The sequence below is a fragment of the Equus quagga genome, chromosome 7, assembly GCF_021613505.1.
Source record: "Equus quagga isolate Etosha38 chromosome 7, UCLA_HA_Equagga_1.0, whole genome shotgun sequence".
NCBI classification, from domain to species: domain Eukaryota; kingdom Metazoa; phylum Chordata; class Mammalia; order Perissodactyla; family Equidae; genus Equus; species Equus quagga.
Window position 1 is genome coordinate 15,739,175 of NC_060273.1, and position 21,903 is coordinate 15,761,077.

Sequence of the window (21,903 nt, forward strand, 5' to 3'; positions counted from 1 at the left end):
AGAAAGTGGGAAATGCTACAGATCAAGGGTTGGTGTATTGGTTTTTTGTCTTGATTGAAAAAAGATATGGAGAAAATATTAATATCGCAAATTAATTTAAAACTGTGTCATGTCTGTAGCCATTATTATGACTAGCACAGGAAATTGAAGAAACATTCTTCAGTATTTAAAACTATTATCTGATTCAGCAAAGAAGTTGCTCACATCAGCAGCAAATAAACAAAGTTCCAGCTAGACAGATGTCTTCCTCATTTCACTTTCATCTTACTCACTGAAGTGAAAGTGTCAATCAGTAGTTATGTCAGAATTCCACTCTTCCATCAATTGCAACCAGAGATGGGCTACAGATATGAAGTCCACGAAAATTAGCGAAAGCATTCTATGAGGATCAACTGACTATATGGAATTTACAATATAGAATATTTTTATGATTGTTTGTAAACTGTATGTTCTACATTCTTTATATCAGTAAAATGTATAATAAACTTACATACATATATGTGCATACATCCCTCCCCACCCGTAAGAGACATTTACTAGCACACCACTGGAAGAATGAGATACTACAGTCGGTCCTGCCCTCAAGGAGCATGGAGATGGGAGGGAGAGAGGAGAGAGAGACAAGTTGCCAGCCTGTCAAAATCCCACCCCAACAAAGCCTGCCCCTCACCATCTAAAATGGGAAGTAAAAATGGCATTGGGTTACCTCCTGCCCACGTGCCAAATGATGTATGTGACTGAGCCATATGACACTGTCAATATTCTACCATTTAGGACCTACAAAAATGGCAGTTTCATGAAGTGCAACTTAACGTGTACAAGGCTAGCCACTGCAGCAATATTCGTCATATCAGAAGAATGGAACCAACCCAAATGTCCATCAACAGGGCATAGGTAATAAAGTACACTGCACTCACACAATGGAACGTTACACAGCTATCAAAAAGAATGAGGAAGCTTTTCCTAAACCACTGAGGAAAAACGTCCACAGGACGCTTGTCAAGTGAGAAAAGAAAGGCCAGATGAGTGTGTGTGGTATGATAACTTTGGAGAAAAAAAAAATAGGGTGATAATAAGAATCTATACTCTGGGGCCGGCCCTGTGGCTGAGTGGTTAAGTTTGCTCGCTCCGCTTCAGTGGCTCAGGGTTTCACCAGTTTGGATCCTGGGCGTGGACATGGCACCGCTCATTAGGCCATGTTGAGGCGGCATCCCACATGCCACAACTAGAAGGACCCACAACTAAAAATACACAACTATGTACTCGGAGGATTTGAGGAGAAAAAGCAAAAAAAACCAATCTATACTCTGTATTGGCATAAGGAAACTCTACGTACTGGGTTGAACAGCATCGCCCCAAAATTCATGTCTACCCAGAACTTCAAAATGTGACCTGATTTGGAAATAAGAGTCTTTGCGATGTAATCAGTTGAGGTCTTACTGGAGTAGGGTGGGGTGACTACTATAGTATGACTGGTGTCTTCATAAGAGAAGAAGAGACACAGAGACACACAGAGAGGAGAAGGCCATGTAAAGACAGAGACAGAGATGGGCGTGATGCATCTACAAGCCAAGGAACACCACAGATTGCCAGCAACCACTAGAAGCTGGAAGGGACAGGAAAGATCTTCCCCCAGAGTCTTCAGAGAAAGCACGGCCCTGCTGATACCTTGATTTCAGATTCTGGCCTCCAGAACTGAGAGAGAATAAATTTCTGTGGTTTGAAGCCACCCAGTTTGTGGTTGTTATGGCAACCCTAGGAAACTAACATACCCTGGAATTATATATAAGAAACTGATAAAAATGCCTATCTGTTATAGGGAGAATGAGAGGATGGAGGAAAAGGTGGGAGGGAGATTTTTCACTGTAAACTTTTTTATATTAAAAAAATATTTTCATCACAAGAATGTATTACATATTTAAAAAGTGAAATAAGGACTTCGGAGTGCCTTCCCACCCTCTTCCGGCCTGACACCCCTCACTCACCGGGCCGTGGCCAGGCCCACGGAGGAGGGTTGGTGCCCTGCGCTCACACTGAGCCCACCCGAGCCAAGCCACTCACCCAGCCACAGCTGGGTCCACGTGTTAGGGAAGATGAGGACAGATAGGCTGGGACCACACGCACGCCAAGAGCCTCTCAACTTCTCCAAGAAAAAGATCGCACCCCACAGGCCTTGTCACGTCCTGTTCACTCAGTCCTTTGCTCACTGTGCCCAGCGATCAGGGAAGGGAAAGAGAAGCAGACACCCTCACAGATTTCCCAGCACACCCACATCCTGCTGCTTCAGACCCAGTCCAGACCCACTCTCAGCCTCATCTCCCGCACCATCTCCTCACGCCCCACGCTCTAGCTATAATGATATCCACCTCCTGTCCTCTGATCCATCATCCTGTCTGTCAACTCTGGGCCTGAGCACGCGAAGTTCCCTCTGCCTGAACTGCTCCCCTCCACTCTGCCTGGCTGACTCCCCCTCAGCCTTTAGGTCTAACTTAGATATCACTTTCTGTATTTGTTTCACAAACGAATACTGAGTATCTGTGTGCCAGGCTCTGTTCTAGCCACTAGGGATAGAGCTGGAACTGACAGTCAAGAAGCCTACACTGACCCCTGGGAACCCAGGTAGGGCCCTTGCTCATTTGTTCCCAGCACTATCCTCTGCTTCTATCAAACCAGGTCATCATTGCCTGGAAATGTAACCATCACCTTCCACTCACTCCCCAAGGGCAGAGACCAATTCTACCAGTTTCAACTAACTTGGAAATGCCTCGCCCCAAACTGATGTTCAGGAAATTTATGTGGCATGCCTAAACCACAGGATGGGGAGGACGATGGATTGACTAAGCCCCTCTCTGGCTGGGTCCCTGCCCACCCTCACCTTCAAAGAGACGTCAGTCAGGATGTGGTGGGGCAGCTGTGAGTACATGAGTCCCAGGCCCACGATGGCCTCCAGCTCACCCAGGTCGGCTGCATGTTCCAGATGGAAGATGGCCGACTCACGGTCCCACTCCTCATCCTTCTCGCAGAAGCGCCCACCCTCATGGTAGCGTACCATGGCCAGATGGACCTGCCACACAGACTTCACTGTTGGTCCGGCTATCTGGAAGGCCAAAGCCGCACCCAAGGGCCGCCCAGCCAGCCTGGGGAGGAAGTGATTAGTGGAGGAGAGGCGTGAGCCGGGGGCTCCGGGTTAGTGCAGACAGGGCTCTGAAACGGGCATCATCGGTACCTTCCCCAAAATGGACTTCCCGATTTTCTTTTCAAGGTCCAGAGCATTAAGCCTTTGCATCTCCAGGGCCACAGTTGAAGGCCTCGGCAGGTGGAGGCGGGAGGAGTTGAGGAGATTCCACTTCTCCACACAGACCTGAGGGAAAGAACCGGGCATGGAGAAGTTTATAGGCCAGACAAGTGAGGAGCAGGAGATGGACACATTGTCACCAGCCCCCAGCTGCTCCCACTGCACAAAAAGGCTGGCAAGTTCAGGGGTGTGGGGAGCGAACCCTTATGGTGTCAAGTTTTCTTCAACAAACACAACTTCATTTCTAATCACTCACATTCCGCCAGCTTGTGGGTGCTGAGGGAATATTATAGCAACAGGCCACACAGGCTAGCAGAATGGACTGCAGCAGCCCAAAGAAGCATTTCCCCCTCATCTATCAATCAGGGTTTGGTTGGGGAAGTTGGACCCTAAGTTGCTCCCTTTGCCAGCTTCCCATACAAGGCACCAGGAGAGTCTGGCTTCAGACCGTGCAGCAAATCCACTTTGCTTTCCTCTGTGCATCACCACGGTGCTGTGGGCAACAGCAACAACATGCTTCGGGGAATGGGTTTAAAAAACACATGACGTCTCCAGCTAAAGACACCTGGTCAAAAGGTTCCTGCAGGACAGAGCCAGGGAGCTGACCATGTGTGTGCATGTGTGCCCTAAACACCCTAGAATGTACAGGGCAGTCCCCCAACAAAGAATGTTCCAGCCCAGAACGTCAATGGTGCTGCAGGTAAGCAACCATGCTCCATTCACACTGAGACCTTGACCCGACTGAGAAATGCCACGTGGTAAATAAATACCACGTGGTAAATAATTTTCGTTCTGGAAGGGGCAACAGTCAAGCCTGCTGTGGTGATCAGGGAAGGCTCCTGGAGGAGGTGCCACTGGGGTCCAGTCTGGAGAGCAGGCAGGCTCTGAGGAGATACGACCAGAGGGGGAGGAAGGACCTTGCAGGTGGGAGACCTGCCTCAGCAGGGGCTCCAAGGTGAGAGGTTCAAAGTGTGTTTTCAGAGTCAGCTAGAGAAGAGCGTTCCCGAGGGCTGGTCTTTCCCACAACCGCCTGATGACAACGATCACCCGAGATGCTTCTTGGAAATATTAGCCTGGGGAACACTGCTGAAGACCCCCATTTTCTCATACGTAAAATGGGGATGAACAGCGTTAGCCTGTTTCATTGAGTGGTTGCAAGAAGCAAATTAATTGATACTATAAGGCACTTATATGGGCATGACTTTAACATGTGAGCTGTGGCTGTTGTAATTTCTGCTCCAGGATGGAGCTATTCTAGTCTTCTCTAACCTTCCCCACAGATACCCCAGCATCCCACCCAGGAGCTCAGAAAGTATTTGCTAAGGGGAGTGGCTCCTTTGCATCCATCATGTTTCTTTAGGAGACGTGTGAGGCACCTGGGCAGGCAGCAGCGACATGAGGCAGGAGAAACAGAAACAGAGCCTGGAAAAGGCAAGCATGCAGCCACGACAAGGATTCCTGGGGGTACATTACCCGTCCGGAGCTGCCCAGGCTGTCTTCATCCGACTCATACCTCCGGGTGCCGTTTGAGTGGCCCTGATGGAGGCAGAGAGTAGAGTGATCCAAAGAGCAGTAATTCTTCCCAAAAATCTCCTCCTGGGGAACTGGCCCAGCCCTCCCAGGGGAGCCTCTTCCTATGGGGCAGGTCCAGCCCTCCCAAGGGACCCTCCTCTCAGGGAACCGGCTCAGCTCCCCCAGGGGAAGCTGGAACCCTTGTCTGCCAAGCAGAGAGGATGCTGGGTAGATGCAGGACCAATGTGCTGGGGTGGCCACGGGCTTCGTCTTGCTCTCTCTGTGTGCAAAGATGGAACTGACTCAAAGGTACCGGATCCTGGCAGACCGGCACCAGAAAAACTCGGCCAAGTCCTTCCCCCAGCCGAAGTTTCCTGGCATGTCTTTATTCACAGTAACAAAGCTGAGAACAGAGGGCTCGCAGTAAGATTGGCCTTGATGCTCAGGCTCAATCTTGGCTCCTGGCAAAACCTCTAAACGGCTGGCACTGTCCAAGGCCACCCTCACCAGAATGCTGCTGGAAGGAGGCCTCAGGAAAGTGGCCTCTAGGGCTCTCCCCAGGGCCTGCCCGAATCCTGTGCCTGTGAGCTGGGCCCTCCAACCTACACCAGCACCATTCTGGGCTATTAGCCAGCTTCCACTCTGCTTAGCAACCAGAGGTCCCAGCTTCACCACTACAGCTGTCCACCATTTTCAACCTTGGGTCTAATCCTCCATACTTGTCCCCTTACTAAACCTACTGGTCCACATTCCCTGTTTTGTCTTCTGCTCTGCATTTATCTTGATCTGAAATGATCTTACTTATTAATTTACTTGTTACATTCTTACATCCCACTCACATCCCCCCCACCTCTCTATCCTCCCTGACAGAGAGACGACAGGCAACTCTGGTCTCATTTTCTACAGGTTCCTTACGTGTTCTTGGGGCTCTGGGTCATCCAGCTCACCCCGCTTCTCACTGGGGTATCCGCTGTCCCCACTGTTCTCAGAGTCCTGTGGAGAGAAGATGGCCCTAGGGTCTCAGCGGCCCTTGGAGTACCTGGTGGTGTGACAACATCTGGACATCCCAGCCATTTGCCTTCTCCCCTTTGTCCTATCACCTCACTTAACATTCTCTTCGTCCTGCCCTTGCTGGTTGGGTGACAACGGAGCAGGAGAAAGTAGTCGTGAAGAGCTTGGGCTCTAGAGCCACACTGCCTGAGCTCAAATCTGAGCTTTGTGACTCATCAGCTGTGACCTTGGGCAGTTGCTCACCCTCTCTGAGCTTCGGTTTCCTTAGCTATGGGGATTCATGAGAGCACCTATATCAAAGTGCTGTGAGGATGAAATGAGGTGTTACACTCAGAGTGTGGCTCGGAGTAAGTGCTGTTATTGAGAGTGGCTGACCCATTTCACAGGTGGAGAGACAAAGGCTGGTTCAAGGGCTATGGACAAAAATGCAGGACTGGGCACAACATTTACTACAACTAAGCCCTCTGCCAAAACTGCACAAGTCACCGGGGCTTATTTTTTATTCTTCTAGCTCTGAGTTCGGTTGTGAAAGGGAACCTGGTATAAATCAGAATCTCTACAACTTCAGTCATTCGTCTACTAACGCTGGGTTCAGGCCCCATCTGCATGTTACCGGCATCACCATCCAGCTAATACTTTCACTTTTTCCCTTCTTTATTCTACTCAGAAGTATTTCTAACACGCAAATAAGAACAGAGAACACCAAGATGAACTCCTCTGCATCTATCACCCAGCTTTGTCGACCCTTAACATGAGAGCTTCGTTAATCCTTGGCCTCTGGTTTGTCCAGGGGTCCTTCCACCGAGGAGCTACGTATCCTGAAAAGGCCCCTCCCAGGTTTCTAGAAGCTCTACAAGCTTCCCTCCCAACACTTTGCTCTGTGTGGGCTGACAGCCTGTTCTGTTTTTTTATTTTACTTTTTTTAAAGATTTTATTTTTTCCCTTTTTCTCCACTAAGCCCCCCAGTACATTGTTGTATATTCTTCGTTGTGGGTCCTTCTAGTTGTGGCATGTGGGATGCTGCCTCAGTGTGGTTTGATGAGCAGTGCCATGTCCGCACCCAGGATTCGAACCAATGAAACATTGGGCCACTTGCAGTGGAGCACATGAACTTAACCACTCGGCCATGGGGCCAGCCCCATTTTTTTTTAATATTTTAATTTTTAAAACGGAAGTATAATTTACAGACAACCAAATGGAAGTGTTCAGTGTGCTGAGTGAAAGGCTGCTTTTGAAAACAGCCTGCAGGCCATACCCAGAACCCCCAGACAGCCTGCTCCTTGCACCTCGTCCACCTCACAACTTTGGGCCCCTTTGTGGCCCCTTTTGGAACCACTGCCAAGCCGAGCAACAGAGTCTTACTCAAACCCCAGCTCAACAACTTCCCAGCTCTGGGACCTCAGGCGAGGCCATCAACCTCTCCAAACCTCAGTTTCCTCATCTGAAAAACAGGCAGTGCATACCACAAGGTGAGGAAGAGAAGGCAGCGGAGGACAGCAGTGCCGAGGGTGGGTCTGAGGCCAGACGGCCTGGATTTGAACCCTGGCTCCAACACTGAGTGACCGTGAGCAAGTAGCCTCCTTTTCTGTGCCTCAGTTTCCTCATCTCTGAATAGGGATGATGAGAGTCCTGCCCAAGCAGCTGCTAATGCTGGGATAAGCAGCAGGCGCCCAAGGGATGGGTGGGAGGGGACCTTCCACCAAGCTAATCTTTTGAACTTTCACCTTTGGAACCATGAGAATATATGACCTATTCTGAAATTCTAAAATACATTCTGATTCTAGGTTAAAACCTACTCTAAGAGGAATAAAAAATGATATCCATCTCATAGGTTGTTGTGAGGATTAAATGAGAGCATCTGCCAAGCTCTTAAAACAGCATCTGACCATAGTGACGACTCCACACCTGTCAGCTATTCTTATTTTTTTCTTCCACTCAAGGACTCTGAAAAGCAGTCAAGAGCGAACTGAACCCTTTGGAGCCATCTGAGGCTACAGCACAAAGTGAGCTTGGGGTCTGTGCAAGTGTGCTACTTCTGCAAAGTCTGTTTAGAAAATTCCCATGAATTTTTAATTGGACACCATATTATGTTTGCCTGAATGCAGATACAATGTCTTCGGTTTCTTACCACTGAGTCACCCAGAGGCTGCAGGAAACCTGGCCTGTGTATCTGACCCTTGATTATCACACATCTGAGACCCAGGACAGCCCCCTCCCCCCAAGACAGCTGTCCACACAGGTGTGGCCAAACCCCCCAGGGTTGAGCCAGGCACTTACCAGAAGCTCACACTGCTGCTGATTGGGACACACTCTGCTCTAACCATCTCCAGGAACTGGAATAGACTCAGCACTTCCCAAAGGAAACTGCTGCTTTGGGGAGGAGGCTGAGATCCACCTGCATTCCCCTGTGCCCTCCTGGCAGTGCCGGGAGCAGCCTTGGGCTGCCCACCTCTGAGCCTGAGGATCGGCCCTCAGTTCTAGCTCCTCCCAGCCCTGCTCTCTCTGTGCCTCTCCACTCACCCGGTGGTTGTCCAGATGGTCGTGGTCTCGGGGTGTCATGTTATCGAGGTCACTGAACACAGGCCAATCTGGGCAGGGAAATAACAGAGGGATGAGCTGACTCCACCACTGGAATAGTTCACAAGACCAACCTTCGGCCTATAGCTGACCGCATCTGCCACCAAGCCTTTTTTTCTTTTAAATTTTTAGAGAAAGGTGCAAAAATGGAAGAAGAATGTCGTCAGCACCCAGAGGGCTACAGTTCTTCCTTGAGAACTTTCTCTGAGTCTGGCACTTGTCAGCAGTGGGGCCTTGAGCAAGCAGCTTAACCTCGTGCACCCTCAGGGTTATCAAACGCAAATATACTTGCCTGACGTGTTTGTAAGCACACGCACTTGGCCCATGGATGGCCCTCAATGAGGTACACTTGTGAAGGAAGAAAAGCCATTTGTACGTTCGGGACCCAATGGGTAGCTACAACCAGGAGAAGCCCAGATGACTTAAAAACCAACCACTTCCTGGTGGTTCCGCCTCTAGCCCCGCCTCGAACTCCCGTGAGCCAAATCTGGCTTGTCTACCATTTCTTACCCAGTTTTTACACTTTTAAATGGTCCAAAAAGCAAAAGAAGAATATTTTGTGGTATGTGAAAATTATACAAAGTTTAAAATCCAAGGTCCATAACTAGAGTTTTACTGGAACGCTGCCACGCCTATTCATTTAGGTATTGTCTGCGGCTGTGCTCATGCTGCAAACGCAGAAACCCTACAGCCCCCAAAGCCTAAAACCTTTATTCTCTGCCTTTTAAGAAAAAGCTTGTTGACTCCTGCTCCATACTATTCCCAAGGCCTTCTAGTAGAGATGTACAAAAAGGCTTCTTTACCCTTTGACATGTCAGTCCTCCTCTCCTGCTCCCCCGCAGCCTCCCCCAGCTGAATAAACGGCCACACGGTCCTTCCAGGCAAAACCTGAGAGTCAGCCTTGCCTCCCCTCTTTCCTGCAGAACTCCTGCCACATCATGAGCAAACTGTCACTTCAACTTCAGAAATAATGATTTACTTTTTCTCTTTTGACCTATTATGATGCTAATCAATTTCCTCATGTTGAACAACCCTCAGAGTCCTACAAAAACCCTATCTGACCATGGCAGGCGATTCTTTTAAGATACTACTAGTCTTTATGTGTTAATACCTTATTTAGAATTTTTGTATTATATATTTATTTTTTGCATTGTATATTTATATCTATAACTCACATTAGGATATAGTTTTCTTTTCTGGTGTTTCGTCAAATTTTGGTATAAAAGTTTTGCTACTTTCATAACACACACTGAAAAATATTACCTTGTTTTCTACAATACGAGTTGTTTTTAGCATTTGGATGACTTGCTGATCCTTGTACTTTTCCCCCTGAATTTTCTCATGTCTATCAATGGTCCCATCAATCTTCTGAAAGTTTACTCAAAGAACTCAACCATAAAACCATCTGGGCCATGAATCTTTTTGGTCAGCAAGTCTCATAAAGTAAGTGAAAGCCAGTTTAGCTCTGCCCTACCCAGTGCTTGTGCCCTCCAACCACACTGACCAGAGACCAAACCATCACTCACGGAGGTGGTCCAGTTTCTGGCTGTGTGGCGTGGCCGAAGATGGGGAGGAAGGGAGAGAGTCGAAGGTCACGTCACTCATGTTCTCGTCTCCGGAGTTCTCTGAAAGGCGAAGGAGCAGTGGAGGCCGGCTCCCAGACAGGGTCCTTACTCGGGGGCTTCCACACTTTTCCTCTGTTCCCCTCAAGATGGTCTTGGCAGATTGCTGGAGAATTAACAGGGACATTCATGTCACACAGGCACCCCCTGGGAATGAGGGGCCCTTCCTGTTGCCTGTTGTTTCCCTGAAACCTGAGGCCCTGTCAGCCACAGCTCCCATATGTACCTGTTTGGGGACCGGCAGAAAATCCAAAAATAATCAGTGGGGGATTAACCCGAAAGCCTCTAAGAAGGGGCATCTGGAACAGGAGCTCAAAGGGTCTGCCAGCCAGCATTCTCAAAAGTGCTGACCACACTTTACAGTTCTGAACTGGGGAATACATGTCACTATATATCCAGAATCCCAAGTTGGTCTTTGCCAATATTCTCTTTTTTTTTTTTTTTGAGGAAGATTAGCCCTGAGCTAACTACTGCCAGTCCTCCTCTTTTTGCTGAGGAAGCCTGGCCCTGAGCTAATATCCGTGCCCAACTTCCTCTACTTTATATGTGGGACACCTACCACAGCATGGCGTGCCAAGCGGTGCCAAGTCCGCACCCCGGATCCGAACCGGCGAACTGTGTCGCCAAGAAGCAGAACATGCGAACTTAACCGCTGCACCACCAGGCCGGCCCCGCCAATATTCTCTTGTATCTGGTCCTGGGAGTGGAGGTGGGATGGGCACATCCTGGACACAGCAAGGTGCCCGAAGAGCCAGGTCCCACTCTAGTCCAGTCATGTGTCAGCACCCCACACAAACACATACAAACACACACACCACACACCTCGCTCACTATCTCTACACATATAGTCCCTTCACTCTGGTCAAAAGTGGGCCCAAGTCAAGCAGACTCCAGTTACTCTGGCGGCAACACTCAGGAAGGCTTTGTGCACTGATTTGGGAGGGACGAGGGGCACGGATAGGACCAAGATCCTTCCAGCCCTGACACTTTTCAAGTAAGCATCAGCAGGACCTGGGCCATCATCACACAGAGAAGAATGGCGTGCTGGTCCTGGCAGCAGAAATACCCCGCCAGTCCAAGCAGGCTCACGCCGGGCACTCACCAGCAGCTTGGTGTTCTGATTCACTGCATCCTTCTCTCTCGGCGAGAGGTCGAAGGGCGTGAGGCCCATGCTCTTGCAAATCCGGTTGCAGGCATGAGAGTGGAAGAAGAGAGCCATCCCCCGGACACCTGTGGACAGAGCAGGGGTGTCTGGAGCATTGCTTTGCTTTGTGACAGGGGGTGGGGCAGTGCCAGGCACCAGAAACGTGGCAGGGGCAGGTGTAAAATGTGCAGAACTGGCAGGGGGTCAGAGGTCCCAGGCTCCCATTGCCATGATCTCGGGAAGGTCACTATGCTATCTGGGCCTGTGTTCCTGGGTGTCCAAAGGGCTGGGAGATTTGGGGGAAGGGAAGGGAAGTCCATGGAAACAGGTTTCCCCATCTACCTAGGTTGCCATCTCCAAAGTCAGTGCCCTTCTCGGTGTGGATCTGTGGATCAGTGTAGAGGTCGCCCACACCCTGGATGTCCACCACAATCAGCTGATGGCCAGAACGCTCAAACGTGAAGTGGCTGAAGGCCTGTGGGGGCAGAAAGAAAAAGGTGACAGCAAGAGGCCAGGCTGTGGGCTGCAGGGTCACTGGCCAGACATTACTCTGAGGGGCTGCGACACCCCAGCTCTGCCCATGGTGGGGGCCTTTGTCTGCAAGGAGGAGCTGTATAGAGGAAAAGACAAAGGAAGCAGCCCTGTTTGATTCAGCAGCAACCTTAGGTTGGCTGACAGAAGCTGGCATGGTGTGACGGGTGTCTTATTACAGAATTTCCTTCAGAATGCTCCATGGGGCTTGAGGGCCCTCTAAGGCTAAGACCCCATCCCCACAGGGACCCTTCTCTCCAGGGGCCTCACCTGTGGTGTCAGGCGCACGTTGTCGTCGCGGACAAAGCCCGAGTTGGAGTTGTACTTGATGTACTTGCCCTCGATATAGTGCTCCAGGTGGAAGAGCGGCTTGCCTGGCCTCTCCTTCAGCTCCACGACGCACATCTGCATGATGTCCACCTGGTGGGAGGGGAAGTGGAGTCAGGTGGAAGGCAGGGCCCAGGTGGGACCCTCCTCTGATGAGAGGCAGGAGCAGAGGGGTTAAGAGGAGCCAGCCTGCCTGGGCTCAGATCCTGGTTCCATCACTTACCAGCTCTGTGGCAGAAGCTGCTGACTGTCCCCAGAATCCATTTTCCCCCTTTCCTTTGAGAATGAAAACTCCTGCTATGGCCTGAATGTGCCCCCCTAAAATTTCTACGTTGAAATTCTAACCCTCAAAGGCGATGGTATTCGCAGGTGGAGCCTTTGGGAGGTGAGTAGGTCATGTGGGTGGAGCCCTGATGAATACAATTAATGTTCTTATAAAAGAGACACCACAGAGCTGCCTTGCCTCTTCCCCCATGTGAGGACACAGCAAGAAGGTACCAGCTACGAACCAAGAGGGCCCTCACCAGAACACGACCATGCTAGTGCCTGGATCTTGGACTTCCTAGCATCTAGAACTTAGAGAAATACACTTCTGTTTTTTTGTAAGTTATCCAGTCTGTGGTATTTTGTTATAGCAGCACGAATGGATGAAGACAACCACCATCCTTGAGTTTTTTTTTTTTTTTTTAGGAAGATTAGCTCTGAGCTAACATCTGCCACCAATCTTCCTCTTTTTGCTGAGGAAGACTGGCCCTGAGCTAACATCCATGCCCATCTTCCTCTACTTTATACGTGGGACACCTACCCCAGTATGGCTTACCAAGCGGTGCCATGTCTGCACCCGGGATCTGAACCAGTGAACCCCGGGCTGCCGAAGTGGAACTTGTGCACTTAACCGCTGTGCCACTGGGCCAGCCCCCCATCCTTGAGTTTTGACTAGAGGCACAGCCATCCAGCAGGGATGACGTCACATGGCTTCCCTTGCAGCTAGGTGTGGCCATGTGACCAAGCCTGGCCAATGGGAAGCGAGCAGCAGTGATGATGCAACTCCAGCCTGCCCTCCCCTTCTCCGGCCTTCCTGAGGCTGTAAGGTGGACATCTGCCAGTGAGCCAGAACTGACCACGTGGTCCAGGGCAATCCGCAGGGGATGGCAGAGCAACAAGACAAAAGGAACCAGGCCTCTGCATGACTTAAAGAGGTGAGGCACCAGCCCACCCCGAGCCCCCCACCAAAACAGGAGTGTTAGATGAGAGAGAAAGAAATCATTTTGTGTTAACACACATTTGTGGGTCTGTCTGCTGAGCAACTTAGCCTGTGCCTTACACTAATACTCTGAATCTGGGCAAGTTATTTCATCAATTTGCCTCAGTTTCCTCGCCTGTGGAATGGGAATCTCAGACTTAGGACGAGGCTAAAATCCGTTGATGCACAGAAGGTCTGTCAACATTTGCTGACATCATTACCATCAGTAGGGACAATTCTAGAGTAATACATTCCCAACTGTAAACAGTGGTTCTCTCCCTACAATGGGGAATTATGGGGAACTCAGACATTCCCTGCTGAATGTCTTACCAAGTAGGTTTAATTTTGCACACAGAAGAAAATGTACAAGTATGGCATATGGTTGTGAAGTGGGGTAGGGAAGACCTGTGATTCTAATTTGTGATCTGTTACACCAGGATTCGCCCACAGCACCCCAGCCCCCTCAGTGCTACCCAGGACAGAAGGAGCCAGGTCTGGGTTTCCAAAAGAAATGAACATCTGGGGAACTGCCTGTTGAGTCACTAGACAGGCGGACAACAGCGGCAAAGGCGGCAAGGGGCCCAGAGCTGAGAGCTGGGAACCTCCCCAAATGCCGCCTCAGTTCCGAGAACCAGCCTGACGGGAAGGAGCAGCCGGTTCCCAGAGGGTCGCCACCCCAAATGCTGGCTCCATCTCTACAAGGAAGCCTGCAGGGCCAGAGAGCTCACTGGGGGAGGGGAAGGGTCAGGAACCCAGCCTCGAGGGGACAGCCAGTTCCTCCTCAAACAACCACACTCCTGTCCCTTCAGCAATTCAACCAATCACTATTACCTGACCACCTAGGTGCTGGGATACAAAGTGTACCAGACAGATAAAACCCTGCCCTCGGGGGAGAGAGGCAACTAAAATATTAACTATGTGAACAGGACTCTTTCAGAGAGAGCTAATTTGCTCTGAGAAAAAGACACCAGAACAAACAGAACAAGGGGACAGAGGGCGACAGCAGTGCAAGGGCTACTTCATTCATGCACGCAGTCTGGGTGGGGCGGTCTCCCTGAGTAGGTGACATATGAGCTGAGACCTGAACTATGAGAAGGAGATCAACATGCAAGGATAGGGGAACATGAGGGATGCGGTTTGGGGCACAGCCAGGGCAAAGGTCCTGAGGCAGGAACAAACTTAGGGAGGAAGGGAAAGGAGGCCAGGATGGAGTGTAGTGAATTACGGAGGAGGTCACAGCCCCCAAGAGTGGGGACTGTGGCTTCTTGTGTTCATTCCAAGTGCGCTTAATCAAGGACCCTGCGAACAGCAGGCACTCAATAAATTCTGCTGGCTGCTTGAAGTGTGGCTCTCCTGAGGCAGCCAGGAGATAGTGCCTTGTATCTAATAGATGCTCAAACAATGGGAGAGCTGAGCTGTGAATTCAGGCAGGGCAGAGGCATGCAGCCCTGCTTCCCCAAGGATCCCCGCTTCCTCAAGTGCCTGCAGGCAACAGGAAGTTCTCCTTGGTCTTGAATCGCTCAACATCCTGGGGGTTCAAATGAAGAAGCCCACTGGGCAGGGGCTTGGAAAGCCTGGATTTGAGCCCTGGCTCCCTAAATCCTGGCCCGTTTGGGCAGGTCACTTAATCCCTTTAAGCCCTGGTTCCCCAGGGCCAGATATGGCATCCATTCCTCCTTCCTCCTTCTGTTTTTTCTCGGGAGCCACCAAACTCAGTCCACGTAGTCTGGGTAGCAGGACCCACATTCCTAGCTCTAAGGGTGAGCACATGGCTCAGACCTACCCAATCTGCATATCCCCTCCCTCAGCCATTGTGATTGGCTCAGCAACAGGTATCTGACCTATTCAGAGCCAATGAAACCCAGTTCTGAGACTTTTATTGGAACTCCTGGGAAAATAGGTGCTGTCATTCCACAAGGCTGCTGAGAAGACAGAAAGCAAGATTGCAGCTGCTGGTGGCCAACATGCCACTGCAAGTCGAGAAGCTGCCTGAGAGTGATGCCAACACAGAACACACACCAAGGCTAGAGATGGAGGAAGATTCCCAATAACCTCAGTTTGGTCCTGAATCCAGCCATGCCTGTGGCCAGCACTGTTTCTCAGTTACATGAGGCAATACATTCCCTTTTTGGATTAAGCCCATGTGAGTGGGTTTCTGTCATTTGCCAACAAAACTCCTGACTGACAGACCCAATCTGTAAATGAGATAAAAACATTCCAACTTCAAACAATCTCAGAGCTGTTTTTAGGAATAAACGACTCTGCATGTAGAGTCCTTGGCCCGTCACACTCAATAAATGACGGTTGTTATTAGCTACTGTTAAGACGGTGCAGAAGAGAACCTGCGACTGGCAACACCATCACCCTCATCTCCAGACACTGTCCCCAGCTGCCCTGGGGTGCGGAGGCGGCAGGCAGGGGTACCACACACCTGCTTGGGGGGCTTGTGCCGATTATACTCCTCTCCCCAGAGCTTGGCCTCCATCTGTAGACACACATCCTCAAAGTACACGTCCCTGTCCACCGACTCAATGTAGCGCTTTGCCACGTAGTTGGAGGCACCCTTCCACTGCTGGGTGTGCAGGAAGTTGGAGAGCTTCTTCCTGGGGAAGAGGCAGCAAGGGGCCCATCTGGGCGCTCGGGTCCACCAGGGACCCAGCTGTGGGTGTTCAAGTAAGGGAGACCCTGCCTGACCTGGGTGGCTGGAGCCAGGAACAAAATTCGGGAGCGGGGAGGGGCTACCCAAGCTCCCTGCGAAGAGGCCTAAGGGACATTGTTAAAGGTTTCCTCTCCCACATCCCTTGGCCCCCAAACCCCAGAGGAGAGATTAGCAGGATACTCCCTGTTCTCCTGGAGCCCATCCCCACAGCCAGGCCTAACCCTGTGGTCCAAGGGAGACCAGATGGAGAGGAGCTTAGGCTACAAGCAGCAGAGGCCACTGTCTCCGTTTCTTGGCCAGAAATGTCACAACGCCCCGGCTCTCAGGAGTCTGAGGAAGTCTGGGCAGGGCCCCGAGAGCCAGGCTGAGTCACTTACGTCCTGAAGCACTCCCTCATCGCTCCACGGCCAAAGGGCTGAAAGACACCACACACAGGGTTATCAGTCCCCACGCCCCACCCAGAAGCAGCCCTGAGTCAGGAGACTTTCCCCTTGGACATCAGCCACCAAATGGGTGCCCTAGACCTCGTCTCAATCCTAAAATCCCTAGGCCCTCACTCCTATACCCCAGCACCAAAGCCTGATAGAACTGTCAGCCTGGGGGCTGTGCAATTGATGAGACCAGCCCATTCTCCAACCCGAGCTGAGTGGAAGAACTCCTAGGGCCAGATGTCATGGGGGTGCAGGGGCAGGGGGACAGCACATATCAAAGGAAGTTTTTGCAGCCCTGTCTGTAACAGGAAAAAAAAAAAAAAAAAGACAACCTAAATGTCCATCAACGGTATAATGGATAAATCAATTAGGTCTATTCATTGGGTGAAATACTATACAGTAATGAGAATGAACAAATTAGTTCTAGCAAAAACTTGTACAAACCTCATGGACAAAATGTTGAGCAAAGGAAGCCACATTCAAAAGAATACATACTGTGTGGCTCCGTTTGTATGGAGTACAAAAATAGGCAAAACGAATCTAGGGCGACAGAATTCAGGGCACTGCTTACCCTTCGGGGTAGAGGAGTAGTGACTGGGGCTGAGCAGACTTCTGAGGGTGCTGGGGATGTTGTGTGTCTTGATCTGGGTGCTGGTTACACAGTGTGTTCACTTTGTGAAACTCATCAAGTTGTACACTTTTCTGAGTGCGTGATACACTAAAAAATGTTTCACAAAACAATCCTTACCCTTACTATCCAAGAAGGAAGTTCTCTATTTTTTTTTCAAAAAGGCTGACTATAAGCCACTGAATTCATTTAACAACTCAGTAATAGGTGGTGCTCTGCCATTTTTGAAAATGGATAGACACATTTACGGTCAACTGATTTTTTTTTTGGTGAACTGATTTTTGAGAAGAGTACTGTAGGGAAGCAGAATTTGCTACCTCAAAATGTGTCTATTTGGCTTGATTATTTTCAAGAACAAAAGACTCAGGAAGAAACTCTGAACTTCCCCTAACTGACTAAAAGAATTTAAGATAGAAGGCCTGTTACCGGAAGGAGCTATCACCATAGAGAACTATAGTGTGATATGATCTAAGTGTGGTAGACAGAGAGGAACCTAGCAAGGCCAACTCGATCAAAGTTCTCTCCATGTCTCTGCCAGGCATGACAAACATTTGTTTACCAAACATTTGCTTTTCCATCTCTATGTGAACTGCCTTCCTCCCCTTCGAAGTCCCAAACCACTATCCCCAAAATCTTCCTTCGTCTTTAGCTGAAGATGGTATTTAAGGTGGTGGCTTCAACCATCTCAGTGTTACTCAGTTTTCCTGGGTTTCTCCCATGTATACATCTTATTAACCTTTGTTTGATTTCCTCCTATTATGCCGTCTCATGTCAATTTAATTCTTAGATGAGCTAGAAGAACCTGGAAGGGTAGAGGAAAATTTCTTCTTCTCCTACAGGGCCAAGAAGAATCTTTTTTTGAGATAAGATATATGATTAACATATGAAACATCCAGAACAGGTAAGTCTATAGAGACAGAAGGTAGAGTAGTGGTTTCCCAGAGCTGGAGGCAGATGGGGAAATTGGGGACTGACTGCTAATGGGTACATACAGGGTTTCTTTTGAAATGGTAAAAATGCTCTGGAATTGATTGTGGTGATGGTCACACATCTCTGTGAATCCACTAAAAACCAGTGCACTGTATACTTTAAGTGGGTATGGTGTATGGTGTGTGAATTATCTCTCAATAAAGCTATTACAAAAAATAAAATAAATATCCAATAATATAAAGAATCCCCCAAAGTTAAAAAAAATAAAGAGGGTGTGGAAGGGAGGGAGCAAGAACCCAAGTGGGCTTGAGAAAAATCCCCACTCAGCCCTGTCCCCACTGGGCTGGAGGCTCTGCTCACCTGAGACGCCATCTTGATCAGAACTTCATCTTCCAGCCACTCCCCAGTAACAGCGTTGTACCTGCAGAGACCAGAACCCACCCAAGGCGTCCATAACCTGATCTTCTCACTCACTGGCTAAAGGCGAAAGACCTTTCTGGGCTCCCCACTGCCCTAGGGATCAAGCCAATTCTCTACCTGCAGGCAGCCAACCTCCTGGGTTGGGACTGCAGACTCTCCCTCCCTCCCAGACCCCCACCACATTGGCCTCCTTCCCTTTCCTCAAACGCAGGTGTTCCCTCTCCACTGTGTCCCCGGGGCACTGAGTGCTGTGCTGTGGGCAGGCTTGGTCTCTGTCTGGCACTCCACTGAACAGTAACTCCACAAGGCAGGCCCGTGTCTGTCTTGTTCACTGCAGGGCTTGGTGTGTGTGGATGCTTAATAAATGCATGTTGGATAAACGACTGAACAAATAAATATGCTTATTATAACTGGTCTACATAACAAATGGCAGGTCCCAGGAGGGGAGATGGCAGCCTCAACCTTGCCAGGCACCTGTGCGAGGCCCAGCCCAGGCAGCTGGGTGCATCTCCTGCAGACCATCTGGGTGCAGGCAGGGGTGGGGGAGGGTCTTGCCTCTCAGTCCATCCAGGAAAGGGGCTGCTGGATGCACACCCAAGGCTCCAGAACGTTTCCATGTCTCCTTTCCCAGGAGTTCTCCCTCCCAGAGCCGATCTGCCCCTAGGCCTGCCTGGGCCTCAGACAGGTTTGCCTGGTAGAAAGCTCTTCAGCTCAGTAAATCCCTAAAGTCTAACATGTCCCCTGGGGCTGAGGTGTTGTTAGCTCTAGCAGGTGCTGCCCTGGCCCACCCTTCAGCGAGGGGGCGGGGGCCAGAACACTCCCAGTTCATGAGAACAGGCTTCTCGGAGTCTGAAACCTCCATGAAGAAGAACAAGCAGAGGCCTGGCAGGTAACCGCCCCCAGGCCCAGAGCAAGGAAAGTTCCTCAGAGCTGCAGCTGGATGGCAAACAGCCCACGGCAAGCATTGTGCTCAGTAAATAACAGCAGTGATGATTATTATTACTACGTAGAGATCAAGGCAAAGGAAGCAGTCCTCCCCCACCTGCAAGAGATTGAAAACTGAGAGGCGCCCAGAAGTCAGGCCAGGGAGGAGTTAGGCGACATCAGCGTGATCTTAATTGTTCTTCATAACCACCGACATCACACAGGTCAGAGTTGCTCAAAGCTCAGTGAGCATTCACCATACGGTGGGTGCCTAAACAGAGCTCTTCAATCAACCTTCACAGCAGCCCTGAGATCGGTACAATTATTGCGCCCACGTTCCAGACATGAAAACTGAGGCTCAGACAGGTGAAGTAATCAGCCTGAGAGACAAGATTCAAACCCGGGTCAGTTTCAACCAGAACCCGGCTCTTAACCAGCCTGGGGACAACCCATGTGAACAGGAAATGTGCCCCATTAATGGCTGTCTTGCCCCAGAGCTCTTTAAAAACCAGGGATGGAGGAGGGAGCCTCCAATTTAGAAATCTCTGGGGGTTCTGGCCATCAATGCCTGACATCCCTCTGGTGGCAGCCAGGGCAGATGAAGTCAGCCGCTTTGGTTAGGAAATAAACACAGTTTGGCCTGGTTCCTGGTTCCCAGTCCCCGCGGACTCCAAGACACACAGGGCCAGCCCAGCATGTAGGTCCTGCCTTTCCAGGGGCTTCCCTGTGTTGCTTGTGTCCTCAGCCTGAAGGCCATGTGTCACCAACCAGCCACCACGCTGCCCTTATAAAGGCAGGAAGAAACAGAGTTCGTACCTTGCCCTGCTGGGGCCCCCAAGAATGCTGACCTTGGCTGCCAGCACAGACCCCAGAGCCTACTAGGAGGTGGGCCTCCAGGGGTAGGGAGGGGGTGCCTGCCAGGCTCTAAGCCATCTTCTCACAGAGTGGGAGCAGGAATATATTGCAGAAAGGTGGAGAAGCCTCCACGGTTTCTGCCTGCCTAGCATCAGCTCCCCCTTCTTCTAGTAACAGCACCCCCAGCCCAATTTTCCTTTGGGGAACCACCATCCTCCATTCTCAGAATATGTGGTCTGGGTGGAGCTGATCCCCTAGCACCTTCTGTCTTGTAGTATGTGGTCTAGTCCTGGCCAATCAGAACAAAGCTCCCTGAAACAATGACTGGTTCGGACATGGGCATATAACTAAAGCCAGGCCAATGAGATTCACATATGGAACTTTTATTTAAAAAAAATTGAGAGAGAAAAAATCCTTTCCATTGGGTGAGATGAAATGTGGGGCTCCCGAGGGTCATCTGTACCAATGATATAAGAGAGTCTATCTGAGGTCAAAGCGAAAAGCCTCCTTGGAGCATCTGGAACCAGCCATGCCTGAAGCCTCCCTATATGAGCCAAATATTCCCTTCTATGCTTAAGCCACTGTGAGTTGCATTTCTGTCACTTGCATTTGAAACAGAGTTCTGACTAATTCAAAGACACTGTATTGAAAGTCAGAAGTTTAGCTTATTAACTACATGGCTGACCCTAGGCAAACTTCTCTCTCCCCTGGAGCAATGAAGGGAACTGAGAGGGTTGGTCTGGATGACTCAGAGCTGGTAGCATCTACAGAGGTCACAGGACAGAGGGCAGGCTCCAGGGCAAGTCCATGAGTTCTCTAAAATTATAAGCAAATTATACATACGTGTGCAACTTTCTGAGCTGGCCCTCATCAGATTCTGAAAGGGGTCTCAAATGCTTGAAACAATTCCTACTTCAGGCTTTTTTAAATGAGTAAATATACACAGAGTGTTTAAAACAGTGCCTGGCACATGGAAGATTCAATTAATAAGGGCCACCATCATCATTGTCATCCATATTATTTTATTAGTGGTGGTGTTTTGTGGTTTTTGTTGCTACTGCTTCCTGAACCCCCCTGAAAACACTCTTCTGTCCCTCTGCCTCTTCCAGTAGGGACTCTAGACGCTCCCAGTTCCATTTTGTGAATCCTCCTGGGGCCAAGGCATTGAAAACCTGGTGTGCTGCCTCCATGCTCTCTCTTCCCCTTTGGTAGCAACTGTGGGGGTCACATGTTGACATGATGGAACTGCAAGATGGAAGCAGCCTGGATCCCTGAGCTGCCCTGAAGAGGTGCTCAACTCTCCCCCAACTTTATATAAGTAAGAAATAGATCTTTGTTGCCTTAGGCCCCTGGGTATTTGTTACTGCAGCATAGCTCAGCCTCGCCTGTCCAATACACACCTTATAGGACCACTCTAAGGTTTAAATGAGATAATGCCTTAAGCATGCATAAGCACTCACATATTGGCTGATATGATTATTATTCCCTTCTCCTTGACCTCCAGGGGTACTTAGGCCTCACTGATTGTGAAGAGAAGCAGGACTCACACCCTCAAGGACTCCTTGAGGCCTGGGGCCATAGAGTACCCCTAGACAAGCTGCTGACCTGTGACGTGTGGCACATTCCGTGGCAATGTCCTCCAGGTGGAACTCAGCCCAGGGGTCAGGCATGTGCTTGGCCTTCTCGATTGCGTGCTTCCAGGCTTCCTGCAGAACGCAGAGGAGAGTGTGAGACCAACAGCTTTGGAAACAGTGCAGCCCAGCCTCCTCCCACCCTGTGATTTCCCAGGGGTCC

The 21,903-nt window shown here is 50.0% G+C and overlaps 1 protein-coding gene across 2 annotated transcripts in view; it reads right to left on the reverse strand.

Moving 5' to 3' along the window:
• The window catches only part of EEF2K (eukaryotic elongation factor 2 kinase), a 59,493-nt gene that overhangs the window by 11,318 nt on the left and 26,272 nt on the right, over nucleotides 1–21,903 (reverse strand). Inside the window, exons 3-15 of one of the 2 annotated variants that reach the window (XM_046665205.1) lie at nucleotides 21,715–21,815; nucleotides 18,271–18,331; nucleotides 16,299–16,336; nucleotides 15,694–15,865; nucleotides 11,963–12,112; nucleotides 11,504–11,636; nucleotides 11,120–11,247; nucleotides 9,922–10,123; nucleotides 8,339–8,406; nucleotides 5,723–5,800; nucleotides 4,769–4,831; nucleotides 3,227–3,361; nucleotides 2,876–3,064 (exon numbers count right to left, since the gene is read on the reverse strand). In XM_046665205.1, the coding sequence (XP_046521161.1) occupies nucleotides 2,876–3,064; nucleotides 3,227–3,361; nucleotides 4,769–4,831; nucleotides 5,723–5,800; nucleotides 8,339–8,406; nucleotides 9,922–10,123; nucleotides 11,120–11,247; nucleotides 11,504–11,636; nucleotides 11,963–12,112; nucleotides 15,694–15,865; nucleotides 16,299–16,336; nucleotides 18,271–18,331; nucleotides 21,715–21,815 (1,518 nt within the window). Of the gene's footprint in view, nucleotides 1–2,875; nucleotides 3,065–3,226; nucleotides 3,362–4,768; nucleotides 4,832–5,722; nucleotides 5,801–8,338; nucleotides 8,407–9,921; nucleotides 10,124–11,119; nucleotides 11,248–11,503; nucleotides 11,637–11,962; nucleotides 12,113–15,693; nucleotides 15,866–16,298; nucleotides 16,337–16,923; nucleotides 17,064–18,270; nucleotides 18,332–21,714; nucleotides 21,816–21,903 lie in introns of those variants that run through there. The other variant, XM_046665206.1, reaches the window with a different exon arrangement.